General features: G+C 42.9%; 1 protein-coding gene across 3 annotated transcripts in view; it reads right to left on the reverse strand.

The window, feature by feature from the left end:
- The window catches only part of SLF2 (SMC5-SMC6 complex localization factor 2), a 38002-nt gene extending 19486 nt beyond the window's left edge, over positions 1-18516 (reverse strand). The window contains exons 1-6 of one of the 3 annotated variants that reach the window (XM_082225076.1): positions 18472-18516; positions 8797-8840; positions 6664-7295; positions 4276-4333; positions 2287-3248; positions 1065-1144 (exon numbers count right to left, since the gene is read on the reverse strand). In XM_082225076.1, the coding sequence (XP_082081202.1) occupies positions 1065-1144; positions 2287-3248; positions 4276-4333; positions 6664-7107 (1544 nt within the window). In that variant the 5' untranslated portion in view covers positions 7108-7295; positions 8797-8840; positions 18472-18516. Of the gene's footprint in view, positions 1-1064; positions 1145-2286; positions 3249-4275; positions 4334-6663; positions 7296-8796; positions 8841-13630; positions 13849-13945; positions 14050-18471 lie in introns of those variants that run through there. The other 2 variants (XM_082225075.1, XM_082225074.1) reach the window with 2 other exon arrangements.
- Between the last annotated feature and the right edge of the window lie 1360 nt (positions 18517-19876).

A 19876-nucleotide genomic window follows, 5' to 3' on the forward strand; every position in this document is an offset into this window, starting at 1 on the left:
AAATGTTATTTCATAAGGAATCAATAGATTCATATGTATTCTTTGTACAAACTCTGCAGTAAGCCGGTGTAGACAGTGTGGTACCCTCCTGATGTTCTGGACTACAACTCCCATCAACCACAGCAGAGCATGATCAGTGGTCAGGATTCAACCAACCAAGCAATTACAATGAATGCCAATTGCCCCAGGACCAGTTAAATGGCATGCTAGCTCCCTCTCTCTCCACTGCCAATGATTTGTTGATGTAGCCGTACTATCTTACATACCTTTCCTGATCCTATAAACTTCAGACCAGTTCTCATGTAACTCCATACTACCATAAAAAAGCAACATAGCACTATGGCAGCTGCAGCACAGTTCTCTTCTGGTCATAAAAGTGTAGGCTTTTAGAACCAGAACAGATCCACATGCACTGATACTTGAGCACTGATTTTTCCCTATAGGAAACAGCAAATTTAGGCTGTCTAGGTTTTAAAGGTCAGGACAGTCAATAGGATCTCTGCTACAATGGCATGGAGGAGAGAATGGTGGATGGAAATAGTAGGTGGCATGTGAGGAACTAACTTCAAATATTCCCGCTTTTTAAGGCTGATAAGATCTGATAAGATTTGAAGAAGCCTAGTAACCACTAGAAACCCTGTAACATTAAGCAGGCTTCTAGAACAAGTGTTTTCATGGCTTTCATCAAATTATGTATTGATGCATTGAAAACCATCTCATATTTTAAATTCAACAAGTTCAAAATGAAGACAACTACAAAAAAAGACTAACTTAAGGTAGAAATGGGGACCCTTGCAGATAGGAAGATACTTATCCGTTAGTTTCTGATGGATTAGAAGATGATTTTCATAGTGCAAAACTAAACAAACAATGCTAATTTTATGTAATTTCAACTCTTTTCTCATGCCATATATGGGGGGAAATAGCCTGCTACTAAGTGAAAGGTGAGTATATTCATTGCAGGCAATACCAACAAGGGGATTGTATCATTCTTCAACATAATGTTTATGGAGGGTGATCCTAAATTGCATTACTAGGGATAGGAAACACACAGGCATTCATACCTTCTGAATGCTTCCTTCTCCTTCAAGATATCCTCCAGGTGATTCATGTAATGGCCATTTTTAACAGAAGGTGTGAAAAGCTGAAACAAAGAGTGAAAATTAAAAATACAAGTATTTTTGTTCCATTAGCTACCACTACTTTGCATGTTCTCAATCACCATTTAGATTAAGGAAAATATTGAAACTAGGAAAAATACAAAAAGTATGTAAGTGGTACATCCTCTATTGCAAAGACCACACTGCTTCTTTTTAGCTAGGAAACCACCACAGGTTCCCAAAATGTATAGCTGCAATAAAACAGATAGGTGCCATCTTCACATGGGCAATACAAACTCTCTCTAGTAATATAGATTTTCTGGAAGATTTTGAATTGGCAATTTTCCTGGGATATTTTCTATTTCCTGAAAATTGATGGAGATCTGAGCTAATTTGACTTATTTACTTTTTTTTCAGAAATGTCCACTTAACTCAGCCATCTGTCTGTGGCTCTGATTAGGAGCTAAGGTAACCAAAACACATGAACCAAGCCTGGATGCAGACTTGAGAAAATATAACATAGCCTTTCTGTTTGTAAAGAGGAAGGGCATACACTCAGGTAGCAGAAACAGCAGCTGTGACTTCTCAACATGTCATAATACCCATTTAACAAGGTTTCTGCATGACTGCTATATTCCTGCGAGTATCCATCCTAACTGTACACACTAACACCACTGTAGATATCAAAGTAAGAGTAGCCCCTTGGAACAGTACTCCTTCTGAAACTGAAACATTAAACCAGAATGAGCTTGTGTTTACTTGTGTCACTTCTGACAATAACTCTGGAAAACTGCCCAGGACTTTTCCCACCCGTGCTATAAAATACCAGTCTTCAAGAGAAATTCACATTTGACACAGATAGAACAGCCCAGTTCAGTTACCCCAGACCATGGTTCTCCAACCTGAGAACAAGACTTGTGCCTGCAAGCTCACTTCTTGGCTCTCTCCTCTTGGGTTTCATAGCCTGGTTTATAAGAGTTTAGATCAGCTTCCCCAGCTGGAAGCAACAGGAATTTGAGGTTTTTTTAAAAAAAACAAGAATAAAAGTGCTGAAGCCCAGTGCACAAGGATAAATATGGAGTAAGCACAGAAGGACATGATACAGCATGGCTTATTAGCCTCAGATAATTACATCTGAACCATTCAAATGATTTCCTAAACTAAGATGAGCTTTTTAACCACTTACAGGAATCTTCTGTGATGGACTCATGGTGTCTGTTTTACCACTTTCTTCATTTCTCTGTTCTGGGTTTTCTGCAGATGGTCTGGCACTCTGGGCCAGTATTTGGTCAAGTGGCAAGAGAATCTCTTCATCACTGCTGTCCATATTGCTGTCAGAGGTCTCAACATCACTATCACAAAAGTGACTTGGTTTTCTGTTCAAAATACATGCCCTTGGGTTGGAACCTTCATTTAAATCGGATGAAGAGCTAGAGATGGTGCCAAAATCCAAATCTTCTGACGACAGAACATTATCTCCCAATAATACAGGGTGCTCAGAATTATTTTCTGAAGGTAAAGTAGAAGTGAGAGGCGGATGAACTGTCCTTTTCAGCGCTTCACTTGAACTATTATGCCGAATGTGTGATTCAGATTCTGTTGACTGTTTGGAAAATATTTTTTCTTGACATTTAATGGATTTATAGTCTATTTTTTTAAACAAAGGAAGCACCTTTTCTAAATAAAATTTGGGGAATGTCTGTAACTGACTCTCTTTGGCATCTGTAATTTGGATTTGGCAATCTTTATTTGTTGTATCCATACTGTTATATCCATTTTCTTCAGTATCAATATATTCTATTGAAAGAGGCAAATGACTGTCAGGTGGAGTCATAACCTCTACCTGCAAGTCAACATGAGGACACATTCTGTTTTTTGAGCAGTCAGAATTATGTTTTTCCAGTGAACTACTAAAATTGTGTTTTTCAAACCTCTGTACATTGGACTTCTTTGATTTTTTCAAATCCGTTTCTAAAGATTTCCTTTTTCGTTTTCTGGAATATTCTTTATGTTTTGATACTCCCAACAAAGGTATTGAGTCAGGGTGCACTGATGGGCAGGTCTGGCTTTTTCTCATGTTAATCATTTCATCAGAGTCCCATCTTGAAGGAAATTCTGCTTCTGAAGCTTGCATTGAAGAGGATTCAGCTGTGAAATGAAAATGAACTAAAATTATTATATAATGCAAGGCCTCTAAAATAGTGGTACATCATTGAAAAAGTTCTGTTTGATTAGAATGTCAATGTAACAGAATGTTCCAAGGGATGACAGTGGTACCTCGGAAGTCGAACGGAATCCATTCCGGAAGTCCATTCAACTTCCAAAGCATTCAGAAACGCCAAAAAGGACGTTCAGGTTCCAAAGAACATTCACAAACTGAACACTCACTTCCAGGTTTGTGGAGTTCAGGAACCAAAACTTTAGACTCACAAGGCGTTCGGGATCAAAGGTATGAGTATTAATCTAGACTGCCAGCTGGGCCCATGATATCGGTGGGTACTGTTGACCAGAAGTGTTTGTTGGCCTTGTCCAACAACATCTGGAGGGCATCACCACATTGTCTACCCCTGATTTAGAACATCTTAAGAAAATAAAGAGTTCTTCAGGCTGTAGTCCTACGCACACTTACCTAACAGCAAGCTCCACTGAACATAATGGAACTTAAAAGGTAAAGGTAAAGGTACCCCTGCCCGTTTCGGGCCAGTCTTGACAGACTCTGGGGTTTGTGCGCCCATCTCACTCAAGAGGCCGGGGGCCAGCGCTGTCCGGAGACACTTCCGGGTCACGTGGCCAGCGTGACAAAGCTGCATCTGGCGAGCCAGCGCAGCACACGGAACGCCGTTTACCTTCCCGCTGGTAAGCGGTACCTATTTATCTACTTGCACCCGGGGGTGCTTTCGAACTGCTAGGTTGGCAGGCGCTGGGACCGAGCAGCGGGAGCGCACCCCGCCGCGGGGATTCGAACCGCCGACCTTTCGATCGGCAAGCCCTAGGCGCTGAGGCTTTTACCCACAGCGCCACCCGCGTCCCTATAATGGAACTTACTTTCATGTAAATATGCACTGGATTACTGTATGTAAATTAGTTACAACTGGAGCCATCAATAGGGGAGATACTACAGTGCAGTAAGCTACTTGTTCCAATTCTTTTACATCATTAGCTGTTATGTTCGTACCTGAGGAGGATTCCCGCGAAGTAGAGTCTGATCTTTTTGTTAAGAGACCTCTGGTATCCTACAAATAAGCAGAGACAAAAAATATTTGACAATGCCTTAAACGGTATTACTGCTTTATGGGCACAGCAAACAACTCAACTCTTAAGAACCACCACAACTATTTATTTGGGACAGTGAAAATTTTCATTTGCAGTCATGGGACCCTAAAATATATTTCACATGTTTTTCTTTTAGAATGTGTAAATGAAGCTAAAAATGACAGGCATAGGTCACCTGAAAACTTACATGGCCTTTTATGTTGCTGAACTACAATTCCCATCAGATCTAGCAAGCATGGCCAAGGATGATGGGAGCTGTAGTTCAGCAACAGCTGGAGGGCCAATGGTTCCTCACATCTGATGAAGGCAGGAGCTATAGATGGATCTCTAGTACTTACTTTTCAGCTATAACTACTATTGCTTGCCTTTGCATGCTCTTACTTTTAGGCAGCCCAAGCAAGCACACTGATAACTGAGGATCGGTTTCAGAGCTCACTCCATTATTTCATACCCCTCAAACTACTGCTTGTATTGTGGAATAAAGAAAGCCTGATATCTGCTTCTAGTGATAGTTGTGAGGAGGTATAGAGCATGATTCCACACATGGACCTGAAGGAAATGTGCAAGACTGCTGAACAGCAGAAGACCCAAATATGTAAAAATGGCCACATTTTTGAAAATGAAACGCCTAAACTTAGAATAGATTTCTTTTGCCTTTATGCTAAAAATGAACGCTGATATGTGGCCCTGCAAATAACTACCTGGCAGTAATCATACACCATGCTCTTTGTTTCCCTCTCATGTGGCCAGGGCTCTCTCATATGCCTATGTGATTCCAGTAAATAGGATGTAGGCATACATATGATCCTCATAGTACTGGCTTATTTAATGCAAGACAATACTATGGGGTTCATACATCTCTTCATCCCCAGAGCAGGAAGGATGTGGCTAACCACTTAAATGGCAGAGATAAGGCAAATGCTTCATAATTATGGCTGTATATAAACACAACCATTTTCTTTATAACTTTTATATATTTGGGCTGCCAGAAACACAATGGCAGAGTGATATCACCACACTCATGAAAAACTGCCCACCCCCAAAAAAGTGCTAAGGTGCTTTCACACCAGCACTGACTTCAAATGCAGGCCATTCATTTTACGTAACTCATGGAATTTCTGAAAGGGAAAATCCAACTTTTTTATGACATCATGTGGACACCACAAAAAGCTTCCTAGCACGAACAACACTGTGTTTACAATAAACTATCATGTGGAAGCATCCACAGGTCATTTTAGCATAACCGGCCAAGTTTGCTGTGATAATTGACCTTTAAGTTTCTGACAGCTCATGTTGCGTTTAAGGAAAAATGTAAACTTATGCACATTTTCACATGCAAATGATATGAACCAAGACAGTTACAACCTTCCAAACAGTAAGGTAGCCAAGGTAACTAGATTCTTTGTACACTATTGTTTCCTAATCTCCATAATTTCTATGGCAAATAAATAGCAGTAGGCAGAAATGCAATTTTATTTGGGGAGGCGTGTTTAATAATACCTGAAGTTAGTTTTGCTGAGTAGATCATTAATGTTTTGTTTGCCCTGTCTAGTTTTCTGACCAATCCACAGAGCCTTCCTAAATTCTGGACATTATGCTTGATGTAATGTAAAAGGCAAGTACTGGGTTGGAAAGCCACCAGTATGTAGTAAAGTATGCTTGTGTCAGTAGATTCTTGATTATTTATGGATACCCAGAACTGACACTCACTTGGATGTAAATGATGAATGAGTTGGTAGCAGCTAGAGTCTCTCCACCCCCCACCCCAGACTGGCACTTGTGTAAGTGCTAAGTCATCCCATAATAGTTCCAAGAGCAACTACCAAGTACAGCCTCAGGCATACCTAAGCAAACATGTAAGATTGTTTTTAAAGGGGATTCCTGGTCTGTCCACAGTTAATAGCCATAACAGACTTTAACTGTCTATGTGTGAAATCAGTTTGTGTGGCAATACATACTTCCTGACAACTTTCTGGAGAGTACAGCAGCCTTGAAAATGCAGAGGCTGCTCATACTTAAACTAGCATGAAACTGAAATAAAAGAGGCAGCACACTTGCTAAAATAAAGGCAATGCCACATCAAGGCCCATTACTTTCCAAATCTTAAGACTGCAAATAGCTTAAAGGAGCCCCAAAGTTCGTATTATTTAAAAATCCCCAAACAGTAACTTAAATATTAAGTGACCAGAGCAGCAAGGTATACTTACTATTTCATAACTGGATAATACTGTGAATGCTACATCATTTAAAAACTTCATTGCTTTGGTATTTATTACCCCCTTTAACATACCTGGTTAGAAAAGCTAACGTCCAAGGATTTCTTTACGGAGTCAAAAGGTTGTTGCTTAGATAGCATCTTTTTCTCCTTCACTTGTCTCTCCCTACAAACAACGTCCGACAACAACTGGGATGAAGAACTAATTGGGCTAAACTGTGGTATCTTCAAACCCATTTTTTGATAGTATGTGTGGTTATCCTTTTTCAAACTGTCATTTTCTGCTGTTGAAGCCCATTTAGTCAAGCCTGAACCAGCTGTGTCTAGTTCCATGTAATCCATATTACATTCTCTACTATTTTCTACTAATGGTGTCCTTGTTCGAATAGGAGATATTTCATTCTTTTCAAGGTTTTTTGTGCATATATTATCTTTTACTATGAAAGAACAGTCTGAGGATCCATCTGTTGTGAAGAGTTGCCGAGCAACAGCTTTGGGATGCAAAACCTTTGATGTCATAAAAATTCCATTATCTGGACAGTCCTTTTTCTCAGATTTAGCAGCTCTGAGAAAGGCCTCAATTATAGGACTCCGATTGGGTGGTGGAATTGGCAACTTCTTCCTTCTCTTCTGTTTTGGAGATAATATGCTTTTTCTAAGATGCTCCGTATGCGAGACTGAAAGCCCAGCTTTCCCATTTCTTTTTTCTGAAAAACATTAACAGAGTTCTGTCTTCATCAACAAATGCTGAACAAAGCAAAAAGTTAGTACAGTCAAACCTCAGTTGTTGAACGTAATCTGTTTCAGAAGCCCATTCAGTTTCCGAAATGTTCAACAACTGAGGCGCGGCTTCCAATTGGCTGCAAGAGCTTCCTACACTCAAGCGAAAGGCATGTCGGACGTTCGGCTTCTGGAAAACATTTGAAAACCGGAGCATTTACTTCCAGGTTTTCGGCATTCAGGAGCCGAAACGTTCCAAAACGGAGCTGTTCAGGAATCAAGGTTTGACTCTAGTAAAAAAATACCAGAATCTCAAAACTGCTTCACACAACACATTAAACCAGGCTTCCTCAAACTCGGCCCTCCAGATGTTTTTTGAGACTACAATTCCCATCATCCCTGATCACTGGTCCTGCTAGCTAGGGATCATGGGAGTTGTAGGCCAAAAACATCTGGAGGGCCGAGTTTGAAGAACCCTGCATTAAACCATGGTTTATTTTAAACTATGAGCACAGTGCTATTACATGCTGCTCAAAAGTTCCAAAGTCGCTCCTGCTGTTGCCACGCTGGGAAGAAAACAAACTAGAGCTGGCTTCACATTATGTCCAAACCAAGGCTTGTGGCTACCTTGACCCCCCCCCCACACACATCATGTCACTGAGAAGCAAAGAATAAACCTGAAGAGATCCTACCAGACAGCATAGATCAACTTCTCTGCCCTAGAACCTTCCAAATGTTTTAGACTCCAGTTCCCATCAGCCCCAGCCAGCATGGCAAATGATCAAGGATGGAGGGAACTGTGGTCCAAAAACATCTGGAAGAAACCACAATGGGGATGACTGGTTTAGGTCAAACTTTTAAAAATAAAACTCAAATTTCCAACCATTAAAAACAAATTGTTAAATAAACATTAATACCGGTAAATAGCAATCAAGATTGGTAACACTATAATCATCCTCATCCAAATACTGCAGTGGCTCTCATTGTAATCTTGACCTAAACAATCAAATCACTCCAAAAATCTGTTGGATTTTTGAAAAGTAAAGACACTTTAAATGCAATTCAAATGTCTGGTAGTTCATTTTCATGTTTAGTAAGCTTCACATTGGTTACACTTCCTGATGTGAACAAGATTATAGACATGCCCAGTGCTTAGAAGTCTGCTGCCCATCAACACAAGGCTGTGAAACTACTGCCAGGGATTAACCAAGGTATCCAAATCAAGAGAATGCATGGCATGATCTCATTCCCAGTACTGTGGGAGACTTGTCACCAGCTATGAAATTTGCCCCTTCCTCTCTGCCTGGTAAAAAGGGAGCCTGGCAGAATGTGATGCATGAGCAGTTGCTTCCAGACATGCAATAAATCAGAACTGTGCAATTTTCACCTATACAGGAATTCATGCTTTTCACAGTAAAGAGTAATGTGTGATGAGCTCCACAGCTCAATACTGTACTAGACATTTTATAAACAGAAAGATTTGCTTACCTTGATTTAGAGATGGTTTGAAGTAGTCAAGAATAGAGCAGTTCCTATAAGAGAAAAAACAAGTTCATGAAAATATTACCTATACAAACATACTGCTTAACTTTTATATCAAATGAGAGGTCAAGTCAAAAGGATAGATTCTAAATATGTTTGGGCAGATAGCATTTTGTATTGACAATCTGGTGTCATGCAGTGGCAAGCCTTTTTAGCAATCAGACTATTGAAACCACAGCTTCTGTTCACATTCACAGAACCACTCCTACTCATGTCACAAACTGAACATCCACAATGGGATCAGATACCCCCCCACACACACAAAAAAAGTTCATTGCATCCCACCTTCAATGCATAGTGATGTGGATACAGAACTGGGCCTCTGCATCCACACCTGCAGAGTCTAGCCTAGTATTTCTCAGACTTCCAGTAATGGAGGTACACTTTACTATTACACCTGAAAAACAATGCACAAGTAATAACTTGTAAGAGGTTTGTAAGAGTAAGAAAAGTACATTGCATGCTGTGTGTGTGTGTGTGTGTGTGTGTGTGTAGGAGGCAAGCCTAGAGTGTGCATCAAAGCAGAATTAGCTTACATTTATAGGAGGCTGCTCTGTGTTTTTGCATAGTTCACTCTCCTGGCCTTGGTTCCTTCCTGTCAGCCTCCTCCATGCTCTGACCTTGGTTACTTTCTAGCAGCCTCCTCCAGAGCCATGTAATCTGCGGTTTGTCTGAATGTCAGGAATTGACTGATTGAGCCAAACACACACAATACAGAGATGTGGCATAATTACCCCGCCCGGCAAGAAAGCCTGAACAGTGAATCATGCAAATGGAAGCCTCATCCATAGGCAGATACTTTGAACCCAAGGTCCGATTAATTGTCTTTACTTTTTCTTGTGGTACAGTTGCAATTCTGTTTGGCATACTCTTCGAGAATTGTCTCAACGCTTTCAAGATACAGTGGTACCTCAGGTTACATACGCTACAGGTTACAGACTCCACTAACCCAGAAATAGTGCTTCAGGTTAATAACTTTGCTTCAGGATGAGAACAGAAATCGTGCTCCGGCGGCGCGGCAGCAGCAGGAGGCCCCATTAGCTAAAGTGGTGCTTCAGGTTAAGAACAGTTTCAGGTTAAGTACAACCCTCCGGAACAAATTAAATACTTAACTTGAGGTACCACTGTAAAGTCAAATCAGTTATTGCACACACTGTACTTTTACTTAGCTCCAGAAGTTACATTTGTTTTCTAACACCACATCTTCACTTAAGACCCACAGATTGTCATTGCAGCTCAGAACCCGAGCTCCTTTTTTCTTTCTAGTGCCCTAAGCATTCAGAACTAAGCATGACTTGCTAGTAATTATTAGAATTTTGAATCTGCTTTTGCCTTGTGGCACTTTTTTGGGGCTCAGCACTCAGATTAAAGCAAGTTATGTGGGTTGAATCCTAGCAAAATTAGCAATTTTTAAGTTTGCACTAGAAAATTTCCTGATGTCTGGGAGAGTGATCTAATTTAGCATATATTTAGTGCAAACAGTGAAAACTATGAACTAAATCTGTATTTGCTTCCATATCCTGCAGGTGTATAAAGTGTTATTGATTGATTGATTTATAGTTAAATTTATATACTGTCCTTTATCAAAAGATCCCAGGGCAGTGTACAGCATTATAAACACATTTTACAGAGCATTAAAAAAACCGTAATAGAAAGCATAATAACAGGCAGCATAATAATAATAATATTGCTAATTTAATCCAGCTTTATCAATAGTAAGAATGGAACCTTTAAATCATACTTCTCCAAAAAAATTCTAACCAACATTAATTCTGGCAGAATTCCCATGTCTTATGAGTGTCAAGAAACTCAAAAGAAACTCACCAACTTCATTCTGACTGCCTTTGATAATCTGATGGTTTAGAATTCATAGTTTTAGATTCAGCTTTCTTTGGGACTCTTTGCAGCAGTCAACCTCTACGTGCAAGATTAGTTTCACTTTCCAGGAAGGGAGTGTTATGCCTATGTAAAGAAGATCACTCCTCCTCAATAGCCTTTACCTCGTTTGATAAGGACCTCCCTCCTTCCTGATGCAGCCAGCCAGCTGCTCTGGGAAACTCAAAATCTACACTCTTAACTAGAGTTTCCCAGTAATAAAAATCACATTGTCTACATTGTTTTTCCTCTTTCAAGCAGCATTCAAAATTAGTCAGGTACCAGTCACATTTCACAACAGGAAACGGCTGTTTGTGAGGCAGTAGAGATGTCTAGAAACCAGATTTGACACTTAACATCCATCTGTCTGCCTGGTGTGGCTGCAATGCAGGCAGCACAGCACCAAGAGACAAACATCTGCCTGTCACACAGCTGGAAAGGCACATAAGGTATAAATTATTTATGTCATTGTTAATTAATCTTGGGATGCGGGTGGCGCTGTGGGTAAAACCTCAGCACCTAGGGCTTGCCGATCACATGGTCAGCGGTTCGAATCCCCGCGGCGGGGTGAGCGGCCGTCTTTCAGTCCCAGCTCCTGCCCACCTAGCAGTTCGAAAGCACCCATAAAGTGCAAGTAGATAAATAGGTACCGCTTTCTAGCGGGAAGGTAAACGGCGTTTCCGTGTGCTGCGCTGGTGCCGGCTCGCCAGAGCAGCTTCGTCACGCTAGCCACGTGACCCGGAAGTGTCTCCGGACAGCGCTGGCCCCCGGCCTATAGAGTGAGATGGGCGCACAACCCTAGAGTCAGACACGACTGGCCTTCGGGCAGGGGTACCTTTACCTTTACCTTAATTAATCTTAGGCTAGCAATGCTACAGTACATTCAGTACAAAACCAGGTGTGGTATTTCAGATGGAAGAGGGGCGGTCAAAACCGATTTTAGATTTACAGTGGTACCTCGGGTTAAGAATTTACGGTAATTCGTTCCAGAGGTCCGTTCGTAACCTGAAACTGTTCTTAACCTGAGGTACCACTTTAGCTAATGGGACCTGCTGCTACTCCTGCTGCCACGCCGCCGCCATGCAATTTCTGTTCTCATCCTGAAGCAAAGTTCTTAACCCAAGGTACTATTTCTGTGTTAGTAGAGTCTGTAACCTGAAGCATCTGTAACCCAAGGTACCACTGTATAGCAAACAAAGTTCAGGTGTCCATGCTTGAATAAATTCAATATTAAAAACTGTTAAAAGGGGGGGGGGCAAGCAGTGTATTCCAATAATATTTGTTGTGGTTATCTCATAATAACCACAGCAACGTTAGCAGCCCAGGTTAAAACCTCTGAGCCCTCAGAAGGCTATGGGCCTCCTCATATACCAGTAACCTCTTCTCGGCCGGCCTGTACTGTATGAAAATTACTTTCTTTTGTCTGTCCTTAATCTTCCAATATTCAGCTGCATTGGTATTATGGGAGAGTCCAGTATTATCTCTATCCCTCTTTCTTCACACCATACTTAATTCTAAAAACATTCTTCAGCTTTTTGAAAAAAGCCCATGCAAATTAATGTGCATGATTTCCATAATTATCAAACAATTTCATAGGTTTTGAAGAGAAATTATCTTGTGGACTGTTAGAAGATTACAGGATGGCTTTGTAAAAGATGCATAGAATTCTATTAGGTATTGCAATCAACAGCTACTAAGTGACAAAAGTTAGTAACACACTTCTTCTAAAGAGTACAAGGGCTTAGGAACACACAGTAAAGCAGTCACCCTTATAGTGCCATGCTTGCAAGTGCACAAAAATATCTGGCTGGCCCCTTGTTAACATACAATTTGCCTTAGAATATTTCACTGAGTTCCACCTGGTTTGTTTCTGTCACTATACTCATCCTAAAAATGCTGTGACTTGAGTGACAGGAGCTGTAGAACTTAAGAATGACTGATCCCAAAGGACAGTTGTGGATCTGTGTGCACATTCAGTATGAGCTGGGAAGAGGGATCCTGAGGCGGTAGATGAGTTGCACCTCTTCAGATTACAGGTAGGAAATGCTGTTTTTAATGCTTTCCCACGGGGAGTGGAGTAGTACTGTACAGCACATGCCAAAGCCTCAGCATCTTGGGATGGTCTATCAGTGCCATTCTCCAATCAGCTTCCAGAAAGAAAGGTCCCCTGGAGCTTTGCCTGTGGTGACAGCAGCACCTGCTCCTTCTCCCCAGCCCAGGTAAACAAACAGTAGTTCAAAAGAGCAGCTCCCTCCATTCCTTAGTCTGCCCTCTCCCTCTGGACAGAGAGGGGTGGGAATCAGACCCAGAACTACTACCTAGAGTGAATAGGCGGCAAAGCAGAAGTGGCTGCCCCCACCCCGAAAATCATGTGGCTAATTGACAATGGCAAGGTGCTTGCCTACCTGTCGCTTCCCCAAGAGGAGGAGGGCAAGTGAGGACCTCTAGCAAGGCGCTGTCCTGCTTCTGTTTTCTCCGGGCCCGGAAAGTGCAACAACCCACCACCACCACCTAATGACATACTGTGAAGGGCCCCCTCGCCAAACTAACATGGCTCCACCCTGCTGCCCCTCAAAAAGAAAAGTCCTTGCAAGTAAAAATCTAGCGCCTCAGGGTGTGAAGGTTCTAGCCCAGCCAGGCTTCCACTTAATGGCAATTTTTATTTGCAGGCTATTTCCTTTACAAAGAGCAGAGTTCGCAAGCGAGACCCCCCCCCCACCTACCCCCGCCGGGGAGCCTTGAAGCCCCTTTTCCCGCCTCATAACTACCCACTCCCAACCCACGTCGGGCACGTGCGTGGGACAGGCCGCTCCGCGGCACCCAGGGAGCTTCGCCCCCGCGTCCGACACGCTGCCTGGTGGGAGTTGTTGTTGTTGGGGCCGCCGCCGCCGCCGCCCTGCCGTACCTGCCACCCCCGGCGCCGTCTCCCCGGCCCGCCGCTTTACTGTGGCTCTTGGGGGTGCCCGCGGGGGAGCCGCTACTGAGGTTCTGGGTCATGTCCCCGCCGGGCGCCGCAGCCCGCCTCGATTTGTGGGTTCTGTCAGGCACCGACGTTGCTCTCCGAGCGCTCCGTACTCCATAGCACGGCACTACCGGTCAGGAGGCAAGGCCGGGCGGGGAATTCTCGAGGCGGCGCTGGGATTGGCGGAGCTCAGGGAAGGGCCCTCCCCTCCATAGGCTGCCGTGGCAGAACGGGGCGGGATGGAAAGACAGGAGCTACCTCGGGTTGGCTGCCGGGACGGACGGCGTTCAAAAACGAGCCACTGGTTTCCCCATCCTATTATGCAATTTGCTTCTGGCTCCTTCCCGCGGGACTGGGGGGGCGGGGGGGGAAGCGTTGCCGTTGGCGCCTCAGGCGCGCGGCGCCTGTGATAGGCCAGCAGAAAGGCGCGCGCGGACCGCTTGTTCTCGCGTTCCGACGGGTTGAACTCGGAAACTCAGTCGATGCTGTCGCGCGCGGGTGGAAGCAACGCGGGGCGGGCAGCCGGTTTCTGGTGTAATAAGACTAAGACGAGTAAGACGATACTGTCTGAACGCCGGGCTCTGCGCTTGTGTAGTCCATCAACTCAAATCAGACACGCAGGATTGCCATGTTTTCTTTTGTGTGGAGTTCTGGCCAGGTTCCGCTCCATGCTCAACTGCCCAAGAGCCGTAAGGCGACAGTGAACGGGGAAAGTGGAAATAAAGAATAACAGCTGCTGCCCCCTCACTCTGAGCCCAATCCTCTTAGCTGTTTCTCTCAAGAAGAGCAAATGAATCTCCGTCCTCCACTTGCCCAAGCAGGCAAGACTGACCTGAGGAAGGAGCTGTAGGAGTAGGTCACACAGCATCCATCTCAGCGCACTCTCACTTTCTGCTTAAAGTAATTACTTAAAATGAATGTCGATTCAGATTCAGAGGTTTTTATACCTTTGCCTCTCTGTGCTCTTTTGAAAGGAAGGGTGGGATATAAGCTGAATAACTATTACTACTAAAGTGGTGCATAACAATTCAATATAATAAAAGCTACTTAAGATATAAACATACCAAATCATCAGCTGATGAGCAGGATTCATTACAAACCTGCTCCTTATCAGGAAGGGTGTTGCATTGAAACCCCTGCTCAAACAGTCTTTCTGTCCATTTTAACAGTACTGCTGCACCCTGCTGCCTGTGATGTGCTTTGAAGTCCCAACTAGACTACCAAATCACCTGGCATCTTTGTCATGTCAGTCAACTGAAAGTTGAGTGGTCCTGCCTACCTGTCAAACTGGCCAACCCAGATGAGGATCTGGCCTGTGCAGCCAAAAAAGTAACAACATATTACGCCAGTTCCAAAGGCGGTGCACTGACTGTCAACATGCTATGAAGCCAAATTCAGGGTGCTTATATTAACACATAAAGCCTTACACCAGTGCTGTTGAACTGGTTCTGGCCTGTGGGCTGAATCCTTACCTTCCCCATCCCCTGCAGGCCAAGTTTGACAGGTAGACAAGGCTACCCATGTGCAAATCATCTGATGTCAGTGCAGTGTTAGAAACATATGAAAACTAGGAGCTAAATGGCACCTTAAACCTAGGTTATGGGCACAACAACAGAATGCCTAGCCAAACTTTTTCATAACAAGAATACAAAGCTGAAAATGAATGAACTGCAGCTAAAATATTATGTTCATTTTTCACATGATCTAGTCCTTCCCCTGCCCACCCCCTAATATTCTTAAGAGGGTCTCTTCTTCAGTCTTCAGAAAATACCTGAAAGTGGGGAGGCAGAAAAAGGTCCTCCTTTCCTTCCATTTTGCAGTTTTTATCTGAAATCTTAGGCGCAGTACTGCGCCGAGCTCAGAAACAGCTCATGCTAATGAAATTCCCTGTCACAAAATGCACCTCGAACAATGGGAGTTTTGAACACTGTGGTGTGGGGTAATCTGTTTTCACCTGCACAGTGAAATTAACTCATTTGGGCACAAGCACACTGCATGGCATTTTGAAGCCCCACTTCAAAGTGCCACAAGGGCTCTATGCAAGCACCAGCAATTGCTGTTGGCATCAGTGTGTCTTGGGAGATAAAGGAAGTATGCCCCTTCAGAGAGTTATAGCACCTGCTGTGACTATAGAGACCAATACAGAAGAGACATGTTTTATTGCAGGCAGGGCAGATGAAGGCATCCAGTGCTACAGGTGCACCATGGTATTTCTTCTCTCTGCATTTCTCCCAGCAGTCATCCCTAGTCTTGTAACTGCTGTGGCTATACCACCTGACTGTCTGTCTCTAGGCACTGAAGTCATCTTTGAAAGATGACAGCAGGGTTAATGTTGCCAGCCTTCATGTCACATTTGCAGACACCTTGGTAATGCAGAGTTGGTCCGCCAATAAGCCTAATGCCTGAAGCCAGCTCCTGTAAAGCAAATGCTTGGGGATCCTGCCATTTTACATTCTGTGGACATGACCAAGCCAGCATAGACGTCACCGAGACAGAAGGCTGAACGTGCTGGGAATATGGGTGTTATGTATTGAAATTATCACCCTGGCCACCAGGAGTATTGTGTATGTAGTTTTCACTCAGGTCCACGTCAGTTATTTTAGGTGGGAAACCCTGGGTTATTGTTGCTACAATGTTGACAGCCGGCTGCCTATAAAAGTAGGCCGGCTGAGCTGTTTGCTGTTCAGTTCTGTTCCAGCTTATAAATAAAGAGCTGTTTTGGTAGAATCGCTGTGTCGTCTGCTATGTCTACCCACAACTTAACAGTGGGTGTGGAAGAGCACATCCTTGTTCGAGACTCTGTCCTGCCATGTGATGCCCAAAACCTTCCTGACTCAGAGCATATAGAAAGCATTGAGGCATAACTCCTGGCAGGTGTAAGTTGCCCACAACTCAATTCCTTAACACAGTGTGCTCAACATGCAAACCTGGTAGACCTTTCTCCTACAGCTGGTGCAGTGAGAAAATCATATTGACTGTTGACCTCAGAGTTCTAAAACCACATTGTGACTCAGGATAAACACTGTCAGCAAGTGATTAGGACCTCAGAGCAGTTTTGTGCAAGCCCTGGGCTTTGCCATTTTCTGGTGGTGCATACAATCCCCTTTTTGGCCCAACTACACATTTGCTTGCCCTGCAACTGACATCATATGTGCTGTTAGGTATAGGGCAGTGGGCCTGGCTTGGCCAAAACAGCCTTGCCACCAAATGAGGCATGGTGGGTCTAATTAGGTCTGCAGACTAGAGGTTCCCCAGTCTAGGCCCCTCAAGCTACTCAGCTTAACTAATGGTACTTTACACCCAAAAAGCTGTATTATTTGACAGAACTTCCTAAAATAATTTCCTTAAACAATTTAAGATGTACATCACATTTTTTCCTGACATAAATTCAGAGCAGCTGTTCACATTATAAAGCATCAACATTGAATATAAAAATTTAAACCAAATATTAGCAACCAAATAACATATACGGACTACATGGACTACTGCAATGTGCTCTACGTGGGACTACCTTTAAGGTGACCCGGAAACTACAAATAATCCAGAATGCGGCAGCTAGACTGATGACTGGGAGTGGCCGCCATGACCATATAACACCGGTCCTGAAAGCCTACATTAACTCCCAGTACATTTCCAAGCACAATTCAAAGTGTTGGTGCTGACCTTTAAAGCCCTAAACAGCCTCATCCCATTATACCTGAAGGAGCATCTCCACCCCCTTCGTTCAGCCCAGACACTGAGGTCCAGCTCTGAGGGCCCTCTGGTGGCTCCCTCACTGCAAAATGTGAGGTTACAGGGAACCAGGCAGAGGGCCTTGTCGGTGGTGGCACCTGCCCTGCGGAATGCCCTCCCATCAGATGTCAAGGAAATAAACAACTATCTGACTTTTAGAAGACATCTGAAGGCAGCCCTGTTTAAGGAAGTTTTTAATGTTTGATGTTTTATTCTGTTTTTAATCTGTTGGGAGCTGCCCAGAGTGGCTGGGGAAACCCAGCCAGATGGATGGGGTATAGAAAATTATTAATAATAAATAATAATATATCACAGAGGTAACAGCATAGAAATAATGAAGCCAAAATAACAATAAAAAACAGTGGTGTTTTAGCCAAAATGACTAAAAGAATTGTGCCAGAAATTTTAAGTTAATGGAACTTTGTAGCAGTCACGTGAGGGTAGTGAGCCTTGAGAGACTGTTAATAATTATTTAAATACTGTACATACTCTTCATAAGGTTGCTCTTTGCTTACACCTCTGTAAACCTCCTAGCTTGGCCACTAGAGAGTAGTATAAGGCTACTTAGCAACCGCATTCTGTAATTATACTCTCCCTTAAAGAAAAGCACTGAATGACAACAGTTCTTGATAACTGTACAAACTTTACTTCGTTTTATTTATAAATAATGTTAGTTGTTCCTTTATAAAATGCCCAAAAAGCAACATATAAGGTGATTTATCTATTTAAATAAAGCTCATAAACAAGAACCAGTATTAAAAGGCACATTTAAAAATAAGGCTGAACTTGGGCCTCCTAGAAGCACTTTAAGTAAAAAGTCTTTAGCTGGTTGTTAAAGAGTACCAGTAAACTAATGGAGCCTGGCAAAACACTTTGAGACATAGGGAAGTGCCTGCACCCAACTTTGAATTCCCCATTGAGCTCTTTTAGGCTTTTCTATCACAATATTACGGTATACGATAAATTAAATTATAATTAAAACACACACCATACCCCCCCAAAAAAAACCAGGGACTAACATAAAGGGGCAACTAAGAAGAGCTACGACTCACCAGTGCTGCTACTCTACTCAACAGGAAACCGTTAGCAGCAGAAGAGACACAGAAGGCTTCTATTTAAGGGCACAGAAGCCATGAGAACCTTTATACTGATTTGCCTATCCACACTTGACAATCTGACACTACGAATATGTTAGAAATTTAAAGAAAAATCACCACAACTCAGGTCTGTTCCGTAAGAGGGTGGGAAACAAGACAGAACTTCTCCCTTATTAGAACATTTAAACAAAGGTGCAGAAAGTTTGAAATTCCCAGAACAGTAGCAAAAGGCGGCTGTCCATTGCACAGCAGCTAAATGGTGCTTAATTGCTAGCACTGAATAGGGTTGGTGCTAGTATAGCATTAGTAGGAAAATAAAAAAATCACTTATTTGTTGGCTGGAAGTATCCAAACTCTGGTAAGATAAAGAGGAAGAATAATTTATGTTTATTTAATAAATTATATCCTGCTTTTTCATTATGTGGGTTCAGGGCAGCTCACATAATAAAACATCATACGTTCAATATATAAAATGGCAACAAAATTAAAAACCAGCAAAACAACATATATCATAGAAATAATAGCACTAAAAGATCAAAGTCAAAAGAACAATAACTAAATATTTTTTTTAAAAAAACCTCTGGACCAACCAGGTTTTGATCCAAATACCTAAGAGAATAGTGCCAGGGCCTGACAAACCTCTCTTGGGTGCTGCAGCTGAAAAGGCCTTGTTCCTCATGGCTGCCTCCCATCTCATTTAAGAATAGTACCAGGAGCAAGCCCTCAAGATGTTAAATGAAGCATACAGAAAGGTACATACGGAAAACAGACCCTAAGGTAACCAGTTACCACTGTTTACATCCTTAAAGGTTTGAATTAGTGCCTTATCTTGAGCCTAGAAACTAACAGGTAACCAGCGCAAGTTGGATGTATTATGTCCTAAACAACTGACCTCAGCCAGCAATTTGGCGGCAGCATCTTTGCACCATTTGTATTAAGTAGTGGGTGGACATAGCAGACGACGCATACAGTGGTACCTCTCATTACATACTTAATTCGTTCCAGAGGTCCATTCTTAACCTGGAACTGTTCTTAACCTGAAGCACCACTTTAGCTAATGGAGCCTCCCAGCTGCTGCCGCGCCACCGCCGTGTGATTTCTGTTCTCATCCTGAAGCAAAGTTCTTAACCCAAGGTAATATTTCTGGGTTAGCAGAGTCTGTAACCTGAAGCGTATGTAACCTGAAGCGTATGTAACCCGAGGTACCACTGTAGTTCTTTATAAGTAAACTGGAACTGAACTGAACAGCAAACAGCTCAACTGGCCTGCTTTTATAGGCAGCCGGCTGTCAACATTGTAACAACAGCAGCTCAGGGTTTCCCGCCTAAATTACTGTAACTTACTGGACCTGAGTGAAAAC

Source organism: Podarcis vaucheri (genome assembly GCF_965113315.1).
Source record: "Podarcis vaucheri genome assembly, chromosome: 5".
NCBI classification, from domain to species: Eukaryota; Metazoa; Chordata; class Lepidosauria; order Squamata; family Lacertidae; genus Podarcis; species Podarcis vaucheri.